The following is an 18,500-nucleotide window of genomic DNA, read 5'->3' as shown; positions in this document are numbered from 1 at the left end:
TATCTTTCAAGTGATTGATCATTGTGGTTAATGATTGAATGAATACAATGTAATTAACTGATAAAATACTGTACATATTTTACTGAGAATTTTTATACATGTACATAATAATAATAATAATATAATATTAATACTAATAATAAAGAAAAACATTTGTTGTTGTTTTTTTAGGTTTTCCATGCAGGGCAGGCTTTCAGGTTAGGCCGGTATCCAATACACTGGCATTTAATGGGTGATGTCCAGTATAAATCGTATGTGCGTGGTTGTGGAATTCATCAGACCTACAACAGAGCAGTGACCATCCACAATACCCACCACCTACTTGTGGAAAATAATGTCATCTACGATATCATGGGAGGAGCGTTCTTCATTGAAGATGGCATTGAGCACGGAAACATACTTCAGTACAACTTGGCTGTGTTTGTTAAGCAAAGTACCAGCTTGCTCAATGATGATGTTACCCCAGCAGCATTTTGGATTACCAATCCAAATAACACAATTAGACACAATGCCGCTGCTGGTGGCACCCACTTTGGCTTCTGGTACAGGATGCACAATAACCCAGATGGACCTTCCTATGATCCTAACATTTGCCAGAATTTGGTGCCACTTGGAGAATTCTACAATAACACAGTTCACTCTCAGGGATGGTTTGGCATATGGATTTTTGAGAATTACTTCCCAGTGGTAGGTGGAAGTTGCTATTCTTCTACACCATTCCCGGCTATTTTCAAGTCTTTGACCACTTGGAATTGTCAGAAAGGAGCAGAATGGGTCAATGGCGGTGCTCTCCAGTTCCACAACTTCACCATGGTCAATAATGAGGACTCTGGCATAGAAACTAAGAGAGTCATTTTAAATTATGTTGGTGGATGGGGAGAGGCCAGCGGAGCTGTCCTAAAAAATGCTATCATCGTGGGACATCTGGATGAGTTAGGACTTGGTCCTAATTACTGCACTGCTAGAGGCATCACCCTCCCATTTGATGAAGGACTTACTGTTTCGTCTGTAAAGTTCATCAACTTTGACCGATCGAACTGTGCAGCCATCGCTGTCACATCTATTGCTGGAGTCTGCTCAGACAGATGTGGAGGCTGGAGTGCAAAGTTTAATGGAATACAATACTTCAATTCACCCAGAAAGGCGGGATTTAGATGGGAGCATGAAGTTGTTCTAATTGATACAGATGGGACATTGACAGGTAAATACATAACCATCTTAGAGAAGGCATCAGCCCAAACTTTTCATCAACCCACCAATTTAATTAGAAACATTGTCATGAGAGCAATTCTTAAGCTGGTCATAAAGGCTTATTTGGTCAACACCTATTTCTCTTGACTATACCAAAACCTTTTAAGCCTTTCTTGGACAACCATGCATGTTTATTTCAATGTGGAGAGGGGAATAACACCTGCCACCAACCCTTCTGGCAGTGGCTTATCTCCTATGGCAACAAAGGATTGGGTATATTGAAATCCAACATGTCATATTTCTCTTTCCCCTGACATTTGCTGTTGGGAAGAGTTGTAAGGCCCTCATAAACCATTCTGCCAAAATTTGTGGTTTTAGCCAGCATTTTCTGCTATATGTATGGCCAGATTTAAGGTAGCCATAGGGTTAGATATTTATTCTCATTCAATATTAGTGGGATCTGAAGACAATTATTTATGTCCATATCCACCTTAAAGGGTTTTATGCAACTTAAAGGTGTTGTACTACTTTAAAGAGGCTATTACTACTACTCAGGATACTTCCTATTATCCTCAGGATAGGCCATCAAAATATGATTGGCGAAAGTCCAACACCTTGTATCCCCTGCCGATCTGCAGTTCCTGAGTAGCTCAGGCGCTGGAAGTCTTTACTGGAACTAAACAGCTCCATCCATTGTGAAGTGGGCAGAGCTGCTCCCATTCACTTCAATCAGCTACTACAGAACTGCTGATCGGTGTGGGTGTGGGTTGTTGGACCCCTCCTGAACTTATAACAATGGCCTATCCTGAGAATAGCCCATCAATAATAAAATCCTGGAATGACCTATAGTTAGGATAGGTCATGAATATCACATTGGTAGGGGGACCTGACTCATTTGCTTGAATATAACTGCGATTGCCAAAGGTTATGTGACAGATGGACATGCCGTCACAGGCTGAAGAAGAGTCCACGGTGCTTGGTAAATGGCCCTGTCCATTCAACCTGGGGTTCCAGGGGTTGTCAATTGGCCATTTTTCTACTTTGTTCTGGAGGTCCAGTAGGATGTGTTTCTACTCTGCCTTGTACTGGATTTCTTTTCTGCTACTTTTGTCTAAAAAAAATATTTATGAGAGAGCGGATCTCCCAACCTCAATTATAATTTTAGACCTTCTGTAAGATTTCACTAAACCCTCTTTATTATCAGGTTAATTAGCAACTAATAAAAATATTTTTTGTTTTTTTATGTAGGAAAGACAGGAGCAAAAGTGGTGCCAGGAAGCGGGCTCCTCGATCCGTCCCAGTGCAGCCAAAGCAGTGATTGGAGTGCTGGATTCCCTGGATATATCTGTAATGCCTCCACCAGCTTCCACAGACTGGCCTTCAACAACCCATCCCCTTATTCTCTTCAAGGAAAGAATGTCATTATTTCAAATTTGTTTGGTAAGTTAATGATATTATTTGAAATTTTTTAGAAATGCTTAATGCCCGCCCTTGATGGCTAATTTTTAATCTATATACGCCTGACATTCTGTGCGTGTGGAATTTATTTTTCATAGCACCAAATGTCCTGCAGAAATAGGAGATTGCAACTTGCACCGGTTTTGTGGTAAAAAAAAAGTTGCAGGTTTTGGTGGATGGAGCGTAGTGAGAAGAGTCGCAGCCCATCAAATTTACTATAATTTACACCAGAAACTGTCTTAAATTATAGCTCATATCTGTCATAGATTTGATTTTCTGGCTTGAAGAGGCACCAAATTTACAGCATTTAGAAGCAGTGTATAGGACACTAGTTTTAGAAAATCTGCCCAAGTCAGGACTGACTTATTTATGACCTGTCCTCAGGATAGGTCTTCCTCAATATCAGATTGCAGAGGTCCGACTACCAATACCCCAATCAGATGTTTATAGGAGTCGTGATGATGGAGCCAATCACTGGAACTGCACAGCCCTGTACACCGTGTAGTGGCTGTGTCTGATTACTGCAGCACTGCTATGGGGGCCTTTAAGTGAATGCAAGAAGCACTGCATTAGCATGGCATGGCAATTACATGGTGGACAGAGCTATGTAGCTCCTGGGTATTGGATATGGCATAGCAACTGTTAAAAACAGCTTATCGGTAGGGGTTCTGGGACAATCCCGGGAAAACTACTTTAAATGATAACATTCTGGCTGCCTGAATCCACCACTAGGAGGAGCTTAAGAGCTCGCTGCATACTGTTAACATATTAAACTCAATAACTGCCTCTTCCCACAACACAGATGCCACTGTGATAAGCTAATAAGCCGGTCCTGCTGTCAACCCCCATCTTCTCTCGGAGCAACTTTCATCAAGTGGGTCAGCCAGTAGCAGTAGGAATATTAAAGGGGATTTCTGGAAATAACAATTTGTCACTTACCTGTTGGGTAGGTGAAAATTGTTAGATTGGTGGGGGTCCAAACCAGATCACTGAAGGCCTGACTTATTGGCCCCCTATTTATCATGAGAACATTATTGCTGCATTCACTGTTAATGGGACTTTTAATGACAGCAATAAGTGTTCCAATATTCGCACTACCACTGATCACGGGAATAATGGTCCCCTGTCCCATATATGAATGGAGCAGCAGTCAAGCATGCCCACTGCCCTTCCATTTGGTCTCTATAAGCCTGCTGAAGATAGCCAAACGCTGTACTTGCTGATCTTTGGCAGTCCCATAGAAATCCCCTTCCTACGACTACCCCATTCATACAATAAAGGTTACTATCTTCTCTGGAACCCCTAACTAGGTTTAATAGAGCCCCATGTTTCCATGGAACCTTAAGTGAGGAGTAACGTAAAACTCTTAGGTTCCAATACATAATCGGTAGCAAGGCACCCACCTACGATATGCCATTTACAATACTGGTGTTTTCTTATGTGGGAGAGGGGAGTTTGAGCGCCTTCGGGTACCAGGGTCCAGGCGAGACTGCTAGCTATGCATACCCTGTAGCTAAACCCTAGTTGTTACACTGACAATGCTATTTTTTTGGTAAATGCTTAAATATGTGGAATACATTTCAAGAAAGTGCATGCTCCATATAACCTATAAAGCCTTTGTGGAAGTGTTGTGGGCAGACCCACATAGGGGGAAGCATAGGGTTGGAGAGGGTAGGAGTGGTGACTAAGGCATTAAAGGTGGCTGTAGTCCTCATAGTGACTTATCCTGACTGCAGCACTCTCCCGGGCGACATAGGCAGTAAAAGGAGGAATGCAGGCCTTCTTCCCATCAGGGCACACCTTGGATTTTTTAGGTCTCCTGCCTGGAGGTGGCTAGGGTACCTTTGATGTTAAGGAAGAATGAGCAGTGTGGTGCTAGGCAGGAAGACAGTAGGAAGATGGCGATGATGATAGAGTACACAGACCACAGACCAGGCCAGCTTGATTAAAGCGGAAAAAAAAAGTCTCTCCTTCACTGAACACATGATAAGTACATGCAGCAGGCCCAGTACTGAACTTTTTCACAGAGTAGACCTTTCCCAGAACAAATAACCTAAACCTTGGACAGCGAAGTCTAAAGCCATATAAATGCATTACCTTTACTTGCATATTGCAAGTATTGCCTTTATGGTCCTCAACCATCTGCAATAATTGAATGTTTTTTCTCTAAGAGGTAGTTTTTTGGGGGGTATTTTTCACTCACAGGAATGGTGTTTTCCTAGACAGGTTCCTGCCAAGTGTTCACTCTAGATTGCTCATTAGCAGACTTTGTAGTAATCAGGAGAAAATGGGAGAAGCCAATAATATGGCAATTGTAACTAACAAACTGCCAGTTAACTGTGTCCTACCTATACATGGCCTTTTGGGTAACATAGTGCATAGATCATAGTATCACGGTGAACACTTTAACCACTTTAATAATTAACTTGGTATAAACCCTTTAGCAGTGAACCAGCCTTCCCTTTCCTCTCTCTAAAAACAAGGTACATTTTATATTTAGGCTCTAGTGTTGTACCTTACCTGCCAAAACGCCTGACACACGCATATGGATGGATGGCCCTGTTACCCAATGCTATTTCCTTCAACTGGTATTTCAGCGGTGTGGATTTCATTACAAACATCTCATATACATCGACCTTCTACGGATTCAAGGTAAATTCTAGACCTACTCAACTCAATCAGCGACAACTAGATAAACGGTGTCTGCTGTCACATGTGTTTGTATCTGCCATTTTCAATAACTTTGCCATATAATTGTATTATGTTTAGAGTGAAGACTACGTGCTGATATCCCACAACTTTACTCAGAAGCCGGACATGTTCACAATAGTTGATGTGCGCAATGGATCCTCACAGCCATTGAGCTGGGACAATAATACCAGTGGAGACTGGTACTTCAATGATAACACCACTACACTAACATATCTAGGTACAGACATCTGTGTGATACTATTGATCAGTATTACGCATCTCCTTCTCCTAATCATTGACTATAGAGCTAATAGATCTGGAGATCTGATGATTAGGATTGTATTGATGCTTAGGCTTGTTAAAAGGGTTTATTGAAAATGCACAAATCACATATCGCCCCCTTGCGGAGACACCCAGTCATCAGCTGTAATCTGTGGGGAAACCTGTTAGTAATTTGAGTTTTCCTGCAACACCTCCATAAGTGACCATTCAATGGGTTATCTGTGTAATGCAGGACTGGACAGGTCCTCCAGACTGAAAGGTACTCCTCGTAATCACTGACCACCTCTGGACAAGTGGCTTAGGTTGGCTCCAACCTCTTCCCTAACTGTTGATGAAAGTCTCAATGGGCACAGTGATATGGGTAACCAAGAGAGAACTGTCCAGAGGGCCAGACTTATCTTCTCTATAATGGATGAGATAGGTTGGACGGAGAATAAGCAAACTTTGACCTGTATGATGGTGGTGGTATAAACATCAGCAGGGAACACCATTTTGCTTTTATTAATGTATATATTCTGCTTTTATTTGACACCGTATGCTTTTATAAGCATTTTACCCCTCGTCTAATATGGGGTGTGGCTTTGTGGGAAGAGGTGTTATTTCACCAAAAAGGGCATGGCCTATATGTGCCTCTATGCGCCAAAATTTTGGTGTATTTTTGGAGTAAAACTACTTTAATTTAGAGGTGGCGCAGGTAGAAATTATTGGTGCACAGTCTAAATTCTGGCACACAAACAAAACATTTTGGGGCACTGATGAAAATCTTGCGCAGGATTTACGATACTCCAAATATATAATGGTCCATAGGCCACAATAGTAAATTTGTCTTATATTAAGACTGTGATTTGTATTCTTAGACAGTGTAAAATGCACCACTATTAGTAAATCTGCCCCACTGTGTGCAAAAAATGACACAAAACTGCAGCAAAAAAACACAAGCGTTCAAATTTAACTGTGTAGGGACCCATAGAGTGGTAGAGAAAAACAATAGGATATTATTAATATTAATATTCCGGGATTTTTATATTGATGACCTGTCCTGAGGATATCAGATAGGCTGGGGTCCGACACCCGACACCCCCACCGATCAGCTGGCTGACGTCAACATTGAGCAGGTAAACAATGAAGGGAAGGCAGCGCTCTCATGAGCGCAGCCTTCTCTTCAAACAGCTGATCGGCGGGGGTGCCGGGTGTCGGACCCCCGCTGATCTGATATTGCTGACCTGTGCTGAGGACAGGTCATCAATATTAAAACCCTTTAAATCTAGATTATTTGCACTTTTCCTACATTTTAGATTAATTGAGTGATCTTTTGTTCTCTTCTTAATATGGGGAGAAATTTTCTATACCTCTTTCCTTTGCTTTGTCCAACCCCATTTTTTCATTTAAAAAAGCAACACACTATAAATAAAACTTTATGTGTTCCTACCTCTTAGCCCTGCCATGGCAGTGTGTGATGTGTAGCCCTTTGATGGAGGCCATATTTCAGGCGACCATATGATTGACCACCACTGATACCACAAAACTAAGCAATCACACTAGATGTATTTGTACCTCGATTCACAAAAGTTTTCTGCTCCTAGTGTCTGGAAAAAACAAACTCCAGAGACGTGCCGTAGCCGGGACCCTTGACACAACCATGAAAAACACCAATGTAAACCTGGTGGTCTACCAATGCTATTTCAAGAACTGTATTCCACCCCCTCCCCCAACTGTACCCTCAATCATACCTATATCATTCTATGAGTAAGTGTTACTGGAAGATAACTTGTAGATCAATGTTTGCAATTCTCAAGTTGTATCAGAAAATATCAGCAGACAAGTAATCTGTATTATGTAACTGACGGTAAAGACATATTAATTAGACTTATGACCATGTATCAGGACTTGGTCTTTGATCTACCTTTGCTTACTCCTGCTACTTTATAAGGACACATACGGAGTCGTTATCACGTAAAGTTCTTCTAGTTAGGCGAGGGTGTACATACCAGGGTGGTTTCTATGGGGCCCATGACAGAAGGGGGGCCGTTTAAACATGTCTTGTGAACGTGCTCAGGGAATCTTTTCTACAGACACGAGTAGGATGCTAAACAATCTACAGACAGTTCGGGTATAGTAACATGAATCAGCTCCAGGATGGGGCCACTTTTTGCCATTACTAGGGGCCCAATCCCTTATGTATGCCTCTCTGATCAAGTGGATTTGCATAACTCTGGTGATTGAACTAACTCATACTTCTACTAACATATTTTGTCTTTCCAGTTTATGGTCTAATCGTTCCTTCTGGGAATCATCAGCAGAAAACAATTATACTGTCCCGAAGGAAGGATCCAATGTTGTAATCCCACCAGGTAATCATCTTCCTCTTATTAAAAGGGGTGATCCTATCTGGAAAATTAATGGCATTTTCAATTTTTTCTGAGATATTCTTCATTTTTGTACAAAATGTACAAATACAAATATGCTATCCCAAACTTTGCAAATCAGGCTCCAGTTTAATACTTTAGTCATTTCATTAAGGGATTGACCTGGGTTTTATTTTCTTCCCCAAAAACTGCACAGGTTGTGTGTGGTATTGTAGCTCAATCCAATTCACTCCAGTTATATTGAGCTGCAATTTCAGATCCAGCCCAAAGACAGATGTGGTCGGTGCTGTTTTTGGAAGCCTGACTGCTATGTTTCTCTAATCCTGGACAAACCATTTAACATTAGAGAATGAGTTTTTTTTCCAAAAAAATTACAAGATATTTTCCTGAAGATTATTTTTAGGGGATGCGCAAACTTCTGTTTTCAAGTTTGACATACAAGGTTCAGGTTATCTAAGAATTCCGTTATGGATTCCACTACCACGGACGATAAGTTGATGAAATTAAAATCCTTGCTATATGGGTAATACATGGAGCATAATATATTTGTGATAGCCACATGTAATCAGAGTGATTTGACTACACAATACAATATTATGCCTCATTCACACAGTCATTGTTTGGTCAGGGATTTCCATCAGTAATTGTGAGCAAAACCAGATGCTGCTCTAAACACAGAACAGGTGCAGATCTTTCCCTTAGACCTTATGTCTGTGGAGGCTCCAATCCTGGTTTTGGCTCACAATCACTGATGGAAATCACTGGCCAAAACACTGACGTGTGATTGAAGCATTATAGTGAGATGTATATTAGCACCTTTCAGTAGATCCTAATCTACTACCATTCTTTCCTCTAAAAAACATGTTGTATGGGAAGATAACTCATTCAATAATTTTAGCCTATCGATATATTCCCAAGATTCTTGAGTTTTTTTGTCCAGCATCTTTGAGCAGGATGAAATTAGTCCATCTCTACCATAAAAAGGGACTCTTCTGTTATTTGGGAACTCTTGACCAGTGGAAAATGGATTTTGGTGTGATTTTGCTTAGAATATCTAGTGTTGAACATATAAGGATCTGTTCTGGTATGATACCTGGAGCCGTATGGGTCAAATGTTAAATTATTTTGACCTGTGACTAAGCTTCCTATTGTTATTTTCTAGGCAAGTATATTATAGCTGATGTAGATATCCCACCCCTGCATAAACTCACCATTTATGGTGTCTTGGAGCTGAGAAATCTCACCGACAACTCAACAACCAGGACTTTACCCACCTTCAAGACAACTGTACTAAATGCCACATACATTTCCATCCAGGTGAGGTTCACAATACCATCACATCTGGTCAAAGTTTTATTTTTGCAAATATCTCTGAATCTTAATGATACCTTACTTGATTATCTTCAGGGTGGAAGATTGATAGGGGGAACTCAGGACAACCCATTCCAAGGAGAATTACATATTGTACTACGAGGAAACCATTCAACTCCAGAGTTATTATTGCCAAATGGACCAAACCAAGGCTCAAAGGTTTTAGGTAAATTCAAATATCTTATAATGTGGATATATTATGGCAATATGGGCATTATAAATGTAAACACTTATTCCCTCATTGTTGTGTAGGAGTGTTCGGTCAGCTGGACCTACATGGACTGCCTCGCTCTGTGTATAGAACAAAGCTAGCACAAACCGTATTAGCAGGATCTCAAACCATCACCGTCTCAAAGCCAGTAGACTGGAAGGTGAGTTTATTCACTCTCAGTCTATCTGAGAAGCAGAAAAGAAGAGGCAAATGGGAAAAGTCTCACCAAGGGAATAAAGTGTTACCCAAGTTCCGAATATAATAACTGGAATTGGTTTGTTTGGTGTGGTCAGATTTCAACTGTGAAGAATGGGGTTCCATTATAGGGAATATCAGGTTTTATTATGGGATCCCGAAAGTCCATTATGACGGACTATTATATGGAAAAAAACAGCTTCTTATATGTTACATTTTGCCTCAATTTTTCTTTTACAAGGTGGGAGAAGATATTCTGATCACGACCACCAGTTATAGTGCCTGGCAGACAGAAATCAGGAAAATCACTGATGTTTCTTCTGACCAGAAGACCCTTACCTTAAATGTGTCCCTCAGCTTTAAGCACTCTGGTAAGTGACGCAATAAACCGTATTAGTTAATTTTTGAAGATGTTTTCAGGCTTTGACCATCCAATTAAAGATTATGAGTATCTTAAAAATCCTATAAGTGTTTGCTGGTATTGCTAGGGAATTGTGTTATCGGTGGGCATTGAAATAAATAAGAATCCATTGTTTTTGATTATTATGAGTGGTCCTCCAGAGACGATGATCAGACATGAGGTTATATAGTCCAACAAGTCCAACTTGTAACACTACTAGTAACCCTTACAAGCTGTGAGACAGCTAAAACTCTCATTGTTGCCCTGATCCTTTCTCATTACTAATTGTCTTTCCTTTAATGAACTCTCCTCTCAGCAATCTATCCTAAATTCAGCAGTCAAGCTAATCTATCTGTATGCCCAGTCTGCCTACAGCTATCAGTCTACAGCAGGGCAAGATGGGATTTGTAGTTTTACAACAGCTGGAGAGCCGCAGTTTTCCCATCACTGGTCTACACCAATGCCTCCATCTTCTTCTGGTCATTGCACTGGTTGCTCAGAACCTATATCTCCTTGCTCATTTGTATATACCACCCTGCCCATGCTCTCTATTATGCAAATTATCTAAGACTAATATCCTCTATAATCCTACCCAGACAGATTACTTCCAAAGATTCATAGTTGTAAGCGCATCTTGTTTATGGTGAGATGAAACTAAGCCTTGTCCACCAGGTGACATGGAAAGAGCAGTTTGGTCTGGCACTCTGCTGTTTCCTTAGCTCACATTGCAGTGCACAAAAGCTTGTCAAACAGAATGGCACAGCAAGCTATGCTGATACGAGTTATGGAAACAGCTTGCTGTTCTACTCCATTTGTCTAGCCCCTGTGCACTGCAGTGGGAGCAGAGCGCCAGACCAATCTACTGTTTCCCGGCCACCTAGCGGACAGGGCTTAGCCCCATCTTGCCTTAGAAAGAACAAGATAGGACAACCCTTTTTATCTGACTCCTTTCCTTTTTACCCCCCATATCCCTGCAGGACCGTTGTTCGAAACAAGCACTTTTTACCTTTTCTGTCACCCCTATTTCCTCATATATTCTAAGCTCTTTCAAGCAGAGCCATCACTCATATTGTTTGAATTATTAATTAGTTTCTTGGTAACCTCTGATTTGTAAGGTATAGTGTAGCACAGCATGCCAGGCTGCTTCTGGAACTCCAAACACCCTTAGCCACCACTTACGAGGGTTGATCTGATCTCAGCCATGAAAGGCTGAGATGGGCAAGGGTTGGACTGGCCCATCAGAGAACCAGAGAATTCTCCAGTGGGCCTAGTCTTTCAAGCCATAGTGGGTCCCAAAGGTCCAGGAGAAAAAAAACATTTGGAGCAGTCTTTGAGGCCAATCACTTGCCACTAGGATCTATTTCTTTGATTTAAGCCTGTTAGACTTTACTGACGATGTAGGGCTTGGACCCTGGGAAAAATTCTCTCTGGTGGGCCGAAGGAACCCCAGTCTAAAATGGGATGGGAAAAACATTTTAATAAGTCTAAGCTCATTTTAACCACCATATATGAAAAAATATATATTATTTATAGGTTTAATTGTATTTTTTCTCCAGCTAACACCTATCAAGTACCAAACACGACCCTGAATTACACTCTGGCTGCTGACGTTGCTTTACTTAGTAGAAATGTTAAGATCATTGGTCAGGACTACCCTGGTTGGTACAGTGAATCCTTTGGAGCCCGAGTTCTCGTCAGCACATTTTCAGCCAACAATATGGAATATCGAGGTACTGTAGATTTTATCAATACAAACTATTATCTCTCTGGGAGGATGACACTGGACACAATACTGACCCCATAGGAAACTATGGGATCAGTTTTGTTATCATTATTTCTGTATTACCAAACAGGCTAAGGACCCATTATAGATAATGGAGTCAATTCTAATCACTGGGTCATTATGTTTTTTTAAGGTAATGCAAGAATTGAAAATGTGGAATTTTACCACAGTGGGCAGTATGGTTATACAGATCCCACAGACCCGCGGTACTCATTGGCGTTCCTCAATCTTGGAGAGGTACATTTCCATGAACTTGTGTTTTACTTGTTTCTTTTTTGTTGTTGTGGGTTCGTGTGCAATCTGCAAAAAAAAATTATTGAACAAAAAATACAAAACACGGTAGTGTGCATGAGCCTTAGGGCTCACAAATGTGTTTCTTTAACCTGTCCTTTCTGGGGCTTTTTGAGGTCCATATGCAAAACCATTCACTTCAATGGAGCCGCAAAAAAACTGAAACTACTCTGTGTGCATTCAGTCTCCATACTATATGTCTGCATGGCCGTTCCACAAAATAATAGAACATGTCCTGTCCTAGGGGCCAGTATCTGTGTTTTGCAGACCCGCAATTTGCGGACCGCAAAACACCAACTGGTCGTGTACATGAGCCCTTAGTCTGCATACTCTTTGGCAGACTCTTGACTGTTTCTCAAAGTCACCCCTGCTGAGTAACGGTACATCCACACATATAGATATACATAGATACAGTATAGATATAGATACAGTAGCAGCACAGTAGATGAGATTTTAGGAAATCTCATCCACACTCTGCAGAAAATTTCCACACAAACATTGGCCTGCGGCATGGATTTTTAAATACACAGAATGTCAGTTCTTCTTAAGGATTGGTTGCAGATTTGCCCCATTGAGTTCAACACAGTCCATCTGTTGCAAACTTTACTGCAGATTACCTTCGTACCCGCAACTAAATCTGCAGAAGTGAAAAATCATTTTAAATTTTTTGAAAAAAGAAAACAACATACTCGCCTACCAACCTCCCGACTCTCTCCTCCTAAAGTGTCCTTTAGTGCTGAGCGAATCGAAGTCCACTTCGTGATTTCAGGATAAATTAGATTTGCCGCAAATTCGAATTTCCTCGTGCTTCGTGGTACCAAATTGATTTAACTTGAATATAGGCGATTGTACCCTTCATACATGATTGCGGCATCTGATAGCAATAATCTGGTGTAAAATTGAAAAAAAATTGTAAATCATACTTACCTGTTCCCTTTGCTCGCGTTCCGCCGGACACTACCATCTTGCTTAAAGATCTCTGACAAAATCCCGCGCACAGCGTGGTGACGTCATCTCGATCTTCAAGCAAGATGGAGGTGGCCGGCCCGTCATGAGCAAATGGATCAGGGAAGTATGATTTTATATTTTATTTTTATTTTACACCGGATTGTTGCGATCAGATACCGCAATCATGTATGAGGGGTACAATCGCCGCTCCCTGTCATTGCACCCACTACTACGTAATTCATCTTTTTTGGTGAAGCAGTCGCTCATCTCTAGTGTCCTTGGTCCCCGCTGTGTATGTCTCCCAGCCTCCAGTGATGACATGTAATCTCAAAACGTGACTGCCATAGCCAGTCACATGAGTCAAAGCGTAATCGCCAGGAGTCAGGTGTACGGAGACCAGCGGAGGACCAGGCGAAGCTTTGCCACAGATGTTTATATTTTAAACGCTTCGCTTTTTTTCTGTAAAGAATTCCTAAAAAATCTGCACCAAAATGAACGCTGTTTGGTTAAGATTTGTTGCGTGGATTTCCCTGCTGCTTCCTTCCAGCAATACTGGTACATGTGAACCTACCGTAATGCATTTGTATGATCTGCCAAGAGGGCAGGGGAAAGGGAAATTACAATTTCTCTAAAAATATATGCGTATCCATTGGTTTTAATGAATATAAGTTTTATTTAAAGGTATTATCCAATGAGTCCTACGTTAAGGGATGTGCCTTCCATGATGGATTTTCCCCAGCAATCGGAGTGTTTTACACAAATGGACTCAACATTGACGACAACGTTATTCACTTCACTGTAGGAGAAGGTAAACCAACTGCACAGGGTTGTACTGGGCAGGGGACACTCTGTATGATGCCCATGTGCTCTAATGTGGCATATGGAAATCTGATGATACAATTCTCCAATCTGCTGCTTATTTTGCAGGAATCAGAGTATGGGGAGAACGTGTCAATATAAGGGGAAATCTTGTTACCCTTGCTGTTTGGCCTGGCACATACCAAGATCTCGAGGACGTAACCTATATCTTGTGGCATGCTGGAATAGAGGTTAGTTAGCTTGGCTTTATACCCAGGCATTGAGGATGGCGATAAAAGTGAATCTACTTTTTTTTATCAGATGTTAAGTTCATAATACTTTGCTGATCATTCTTTACATTGGTCGGTCGTTAAAGGCTATGGACATCTTTGCAATATCTTTTTTATTGTTCATTTGCTTTCTAAATAAAAATATAAATTAGCAACTATATAAATAGTCTTCATTACAAATGTCCTACCAGTTTGCTTCTGTAAGTCATGCACCTAGCTGATGGTGCTGCAGAATTTGACATAAATCCATAACAGCTCTGCTCCTGTTTCTGATGGATCTCCCTGCTCTTCCATATCTTCTCACAGTGGTGGAGATAGCAGCAGGGAGGGAAAAGGCACCCAAGCAATGTAGCTTCCAAAAGTTGTAGATATTGAGGAAAGTACACACAAGGCAGCTTGGAGGGGGAGAAACACATGGACTGTATATAAATGTGGCCAGAAAGCAAAGCACCCAAGGCAAACTCTTTCAGAGGGAAGGAATCACAAACTCCTCAGCATCAATGTCTATAAGCACAGGGGAGAGGAGAAAAGTTGTAGAAGGGGAATCAGTCTAAGGCTACTTTCACACCTCCTTAAGTATAATGGTGGAGATTTGTACGCATTCTGGCAGACAAGTGAAGAACCGGACGGACACAGACTGCTGCATGCTGTGGTTTGTGTCCGTCCGACTCTCCGTTTGTCTGCCGGAACAGGCACGCCAGAGTTTCACACCAGATATGTGAAAGTAGCCTAAGAATAAAGCTGTCCTGATATATGAGAGCTAGTGAAGACAGCAACATCCTGGACACACAGACCTCACATCTAGGATGAAGATCAGAATATGAGAAAAGCCTACAACTAGAAATAGGTTGAAACTGAATATCAGACAGTCTTAAAAACTACTCAAAGTAACCATTGACTTTTGTAAAATATTTTTTTTCTGTGTCAGAGGTCTCAATAGCTTTTCATTTTTTGATACAGAGCTGCAAACTCCCTGCATAGACATAATTTAAAAGACAATATTGTGACTACCAGCAGCCTCCACTAGAGGGAGCATACTGTATACTGTATTATGGAATTATGTATGCAGCAAACTCCCTCTGGTGGCTGCTGGTAGCCAGTGCATAGGTAACTGGTGCTGATTACCAAGACTTTAACCATAGGAAAACATGGAGCTGTGGAGGTCTAATTATATACACAATGAAATGCCTGTGATAATTGAGCTAACAACTATTTTATTTCTAGATCAGTGAAGGAGCCGACATTGTACTGCAGGATAATGTGGTTGCTGGGTTTGAAAGAGCTGGATATCGCATTGATGGAGAATATTGCCAAAGTGAGTAACAGGTCAACGAAATAATAAAATAACACCAATACTAAACTACTATTACTAATCTTATAGTGTGGCATTTTATTAACAAATTACATTTTTTATATTTTTTTACTAAAGGGGTCTTTCAGTGCTTAGATATTGGTGGCTTATCTTCAGGATAGGTGATCAATTCTAGATCAGTGGTGGACGGTGGTCCAATACCCCACACCCCCACTGACCAGCTGTTTCAGGCAGAATCCACTGCTGGAAACTATTCAGTGGATTTAAGCCTACGTCCACTGGATAGTTTCCAGCACTTGTGTACTGTGCGACACACGACAACGGCCAGGGGTCCCTTAAAGTAAATGTTTTCGTGACGCCAGTTGCAGTGAAGCATCAAGGGCACGGTCCCTTTTTAGCGATACTGTGGTAGATGGTACCCAGGTGTAGGAATGCCAGAGTGGTGTAAGCTAGCCCAGTGTTTCCCAACCAGTGTGCCTCCAAAACTGCAACATACCAGCACAGCCAAATGCTGTCCAGGCATGCTGGGAGTTGTAGTTTTGCAACAGCTGGAGGCACACTGGTTGGGAAACACTGGGCTAGCCTATAATGTCCCTTAATGTTTTGTGCACATGTCACAGTGCTCCTACCTGGATACGCTGGATCACAGGTGTTGTCGTCCGAAGCAGAGCAAATAGGGTGAATAATTGAGGGATTTGTAAAAACAAATTGAGTTCAGACCTTGTGATGAAGTTCAATAACAGCTTTGCTTGAATAAACCTTTTCCCCACAGTTTCAGGCTTTGTCTTGGTTCCTAGCAGGTTTTAGCATTAACTCTGGCAGGCAAACAAACTCAACTCTGCTACATCAGTTGCTCTCTGTGTTGACAGGCTGACTGAATACCTTTGCTTTAGCTGTATGCTGAAACTTCTCTCTGTAATCTGACTCTAGATTTGTCCAGTGAAAACTTTATACTCCTGGCTTCAAGCTGTGGCCTCCATATCCAGCAGAGCTGAAGATGCTCTAGCTGGCTTAGACATGGCTTGGCGTGGGCACATCAAATGGCGACGTGCCCAGCCCTTGCTTCCTTTCCCAAGCAGGGGGTAAGCTAGACTGACCTCTAACTAACTAGTCCCTCCCCTCCTTAGAGGGAGAGTTAGAATGGAAGGAAGGATTCCATTCTCTTTAACTGTAGCTATGCCATGCTTGCTGCCACCTTCTGGTGAACCAGGTAAACTACATGAACAAGAACAGTTACAAGAAATAAATATGCACAGTGTACAAGAACTGAAATAAATGCATAGGATGACATTGTATTAGCCCATAGGAGACAGTAGCAGGGTGCACAAGTGGTAATGGCACTCCGGGACATTACATTTGCAGCTCAGCTCCAGTTCAGTTGAATGGGAGCCGAGCTGCTGTACCCTGGCAGGGCCACTACACAGTGGACGGACCCTTGTGCTTCCAGCACCCTCTGCTGTATAGTTTACGGTGCGCGTGGCTGCCCATAATACAAACCGGATTCCAAAAAAGTTGGGACACTATACAAATCGTGAATAAAAACTGAATGCAATGATGTGGAGGTGCCAACTTCTAATATTTTATTCAGAATAGAACATAAATCACAGAACAAAAGTTTAAACTGAGAAAATGTACCATTTTAAGGGAAAAATATGTTGAATCAGAATTTCATGGTGTCAACAAATCTCCAAAAAGTTGGGACAAGGCCATTTTCACCACTGTGTGGCATCTCCCCTTCTTCTTACAACACACAACAGACGTCTGGGGACCGAGGAGACCAGTTTCTCAAGTTTAGAAATAGGAATGCTCTCCCATTCTTGTCTAATACAGGCCTCTAACTGTTCAATCGTCTTGGGCCTTCTTTGTTGCACCTTCCTCTTTATGATGCGCCAAATGTTCTCTATAGGTGAAAGATCTGGACTGCAGACTGGCCATTTCAGTACCCGGATCCTTCTCCTACGCAGCCATGATGTTGTGATTGATGCAGAATGTGGTCTGGCATTATCTTGCTGAAAAATGCAGGGTCTTCCCTGAAAGAGATGACGTCTGGATGGGAGCATATGTTGTTCTAGAACCTGAATATATTTTTCTGCATTGATGGTGCCTTTCCAGACATGCAAGCTGCCCATGCCACACGCACTCATGCAACCCCATACCATCAGAGATGCAGGCTTCTGAACTGAGCGTTGATAACAACTTGGGTTGTCCTTGTCCTCTTTGGTCCGGATGACATGGCGTCCCAGATTTCCAAAAAGAACTTCGAATCGTGACTCGTCTGACCACAGAACAGTCTTCCATTTTGCCACACTCCATTTTAAATGATCCCTGGCCCAGTGAAAACACCTGAGCTTGTGGATCTTGCTTAGAAATGGCTTCTTCTTTGCATTGTAGAGTTTCAGCTGGCAACGGCGGATGGCACGGTGGATTGTGTTCACTGACAATGGTTTCTGGAAGTATTCCTGAGCCCATTCTGTGATTTCCTTTACAGTAGCATTCCTGTTTGTGGTGCAGTGTCGTTTAAGGGCCCGGAGATCACGGGCATCCAGTATGGTTTTACGGCCTTGACCCTTACGCACAGAGATTGTTCCAGATTCTCTGAATCTTCGGTTGATGTTATGCACAGTTGATGATGATAGATGCAAAGTCTTTGCAATTTTTCGCTGGGTAACACCTTTCTGATATTGCTCCAGTATCTTTCTGCGCAACATTGTGGGAATTGGTGATCCTCTACCCATCTTGGCTTCTGAGAGACACTGCTACTCTGAGAAGCTCTTTTTATACCCAATCATGTTGCCAATTGACCTAATTAGTGTTAATTGGTCTTCCAGCTCTTCGTTATGCTCAAATTTACTTTTTCCAGCCTCTTATTGCTACTTGTCCCAACTTTTTTAGGATTTGTTGACACCGTGAAAA

General features: G+C 41.7%; 1 protein-coding gene across 1 annotated transcript in view; it reads left to right on the top strand.

Moving 5' to 3' along the window:
• Positions 1–18,500, top strand: part of LOC122937823 (fibrocystin-L-like) — a 260,317-nt gene that overhangs the window by 208,838 nt on the left and 32,979 nt on the right. Inside the window, exons 50-64 of the mRNA XM_044292918.1 lie at positions 172–1,201; positions 2,440–2,631; positions 5,150–5,301; positions 5,419–5,578; positions 7,206–7,368; positions 7,885–7,973; positions 9,151–9,305; positions 9,396–9,525; positions 9,612–9,730; positions 10,007–10,136; positions 11,722–11,895; positions 12,082–12,185; positions 13,869–13,995; positions 14,115–14,236; positions 15,500–15,590. Coding sequence (XP_044148853.1) covers positions 172–1,201; positions 2,440–2,631; positions 5,150–5,301; positions 5,419–5,578; positions 7,206–7,368; positions 7,885–7,973; positions 9,151–9,305; positions 9,396–9,525; positions 9,612–9,730; positions 10,007–10,136; positions 11,722–11,895; positions 12,082–12,185; positions 13,869–13,995; positions 14,115–14,236; positions 15,500–15,590 — 2,938 coding nt within the window. The remainder of the gene's footprint in view (positions 1–171; positions 1,202–2,439; positions 2,632–5,149; positions 5,302–5,418; positions 5,579–7,205; positions 7,369–7,884; positions 7,974–9,150; positions 9,306–9,395; positions 9,526–9,611; positions 9,731–10,006; positions 10,137–11,721; positions 11,896–12,081; positions 12,186–13,868; positions 13,996–14,114; positions 14,237–15,499; positions 15,591–18,500) is intronic.

This window comes from Bufo gargarizans, chromosome 5 (genome assembly GCF_014858855.1).
Source record: "Bufo gargarizans isolate SCDJY-AF-19 chromosome 5, ASM1485885v1, whole genome shotgun sequence".
In the NCBI taxonomy this organism is placed as follows: Eukaryota; Metazoa; Chordata; class Amphibia; order Anura; family Bufonidae; genus Bufo; species Bufo gargarizans.
The sequence above is the reverse complement of the archived record's forward strand: the minus strand, read 5'-3'. Positions and strand labels throughout refer to the sequence as shown.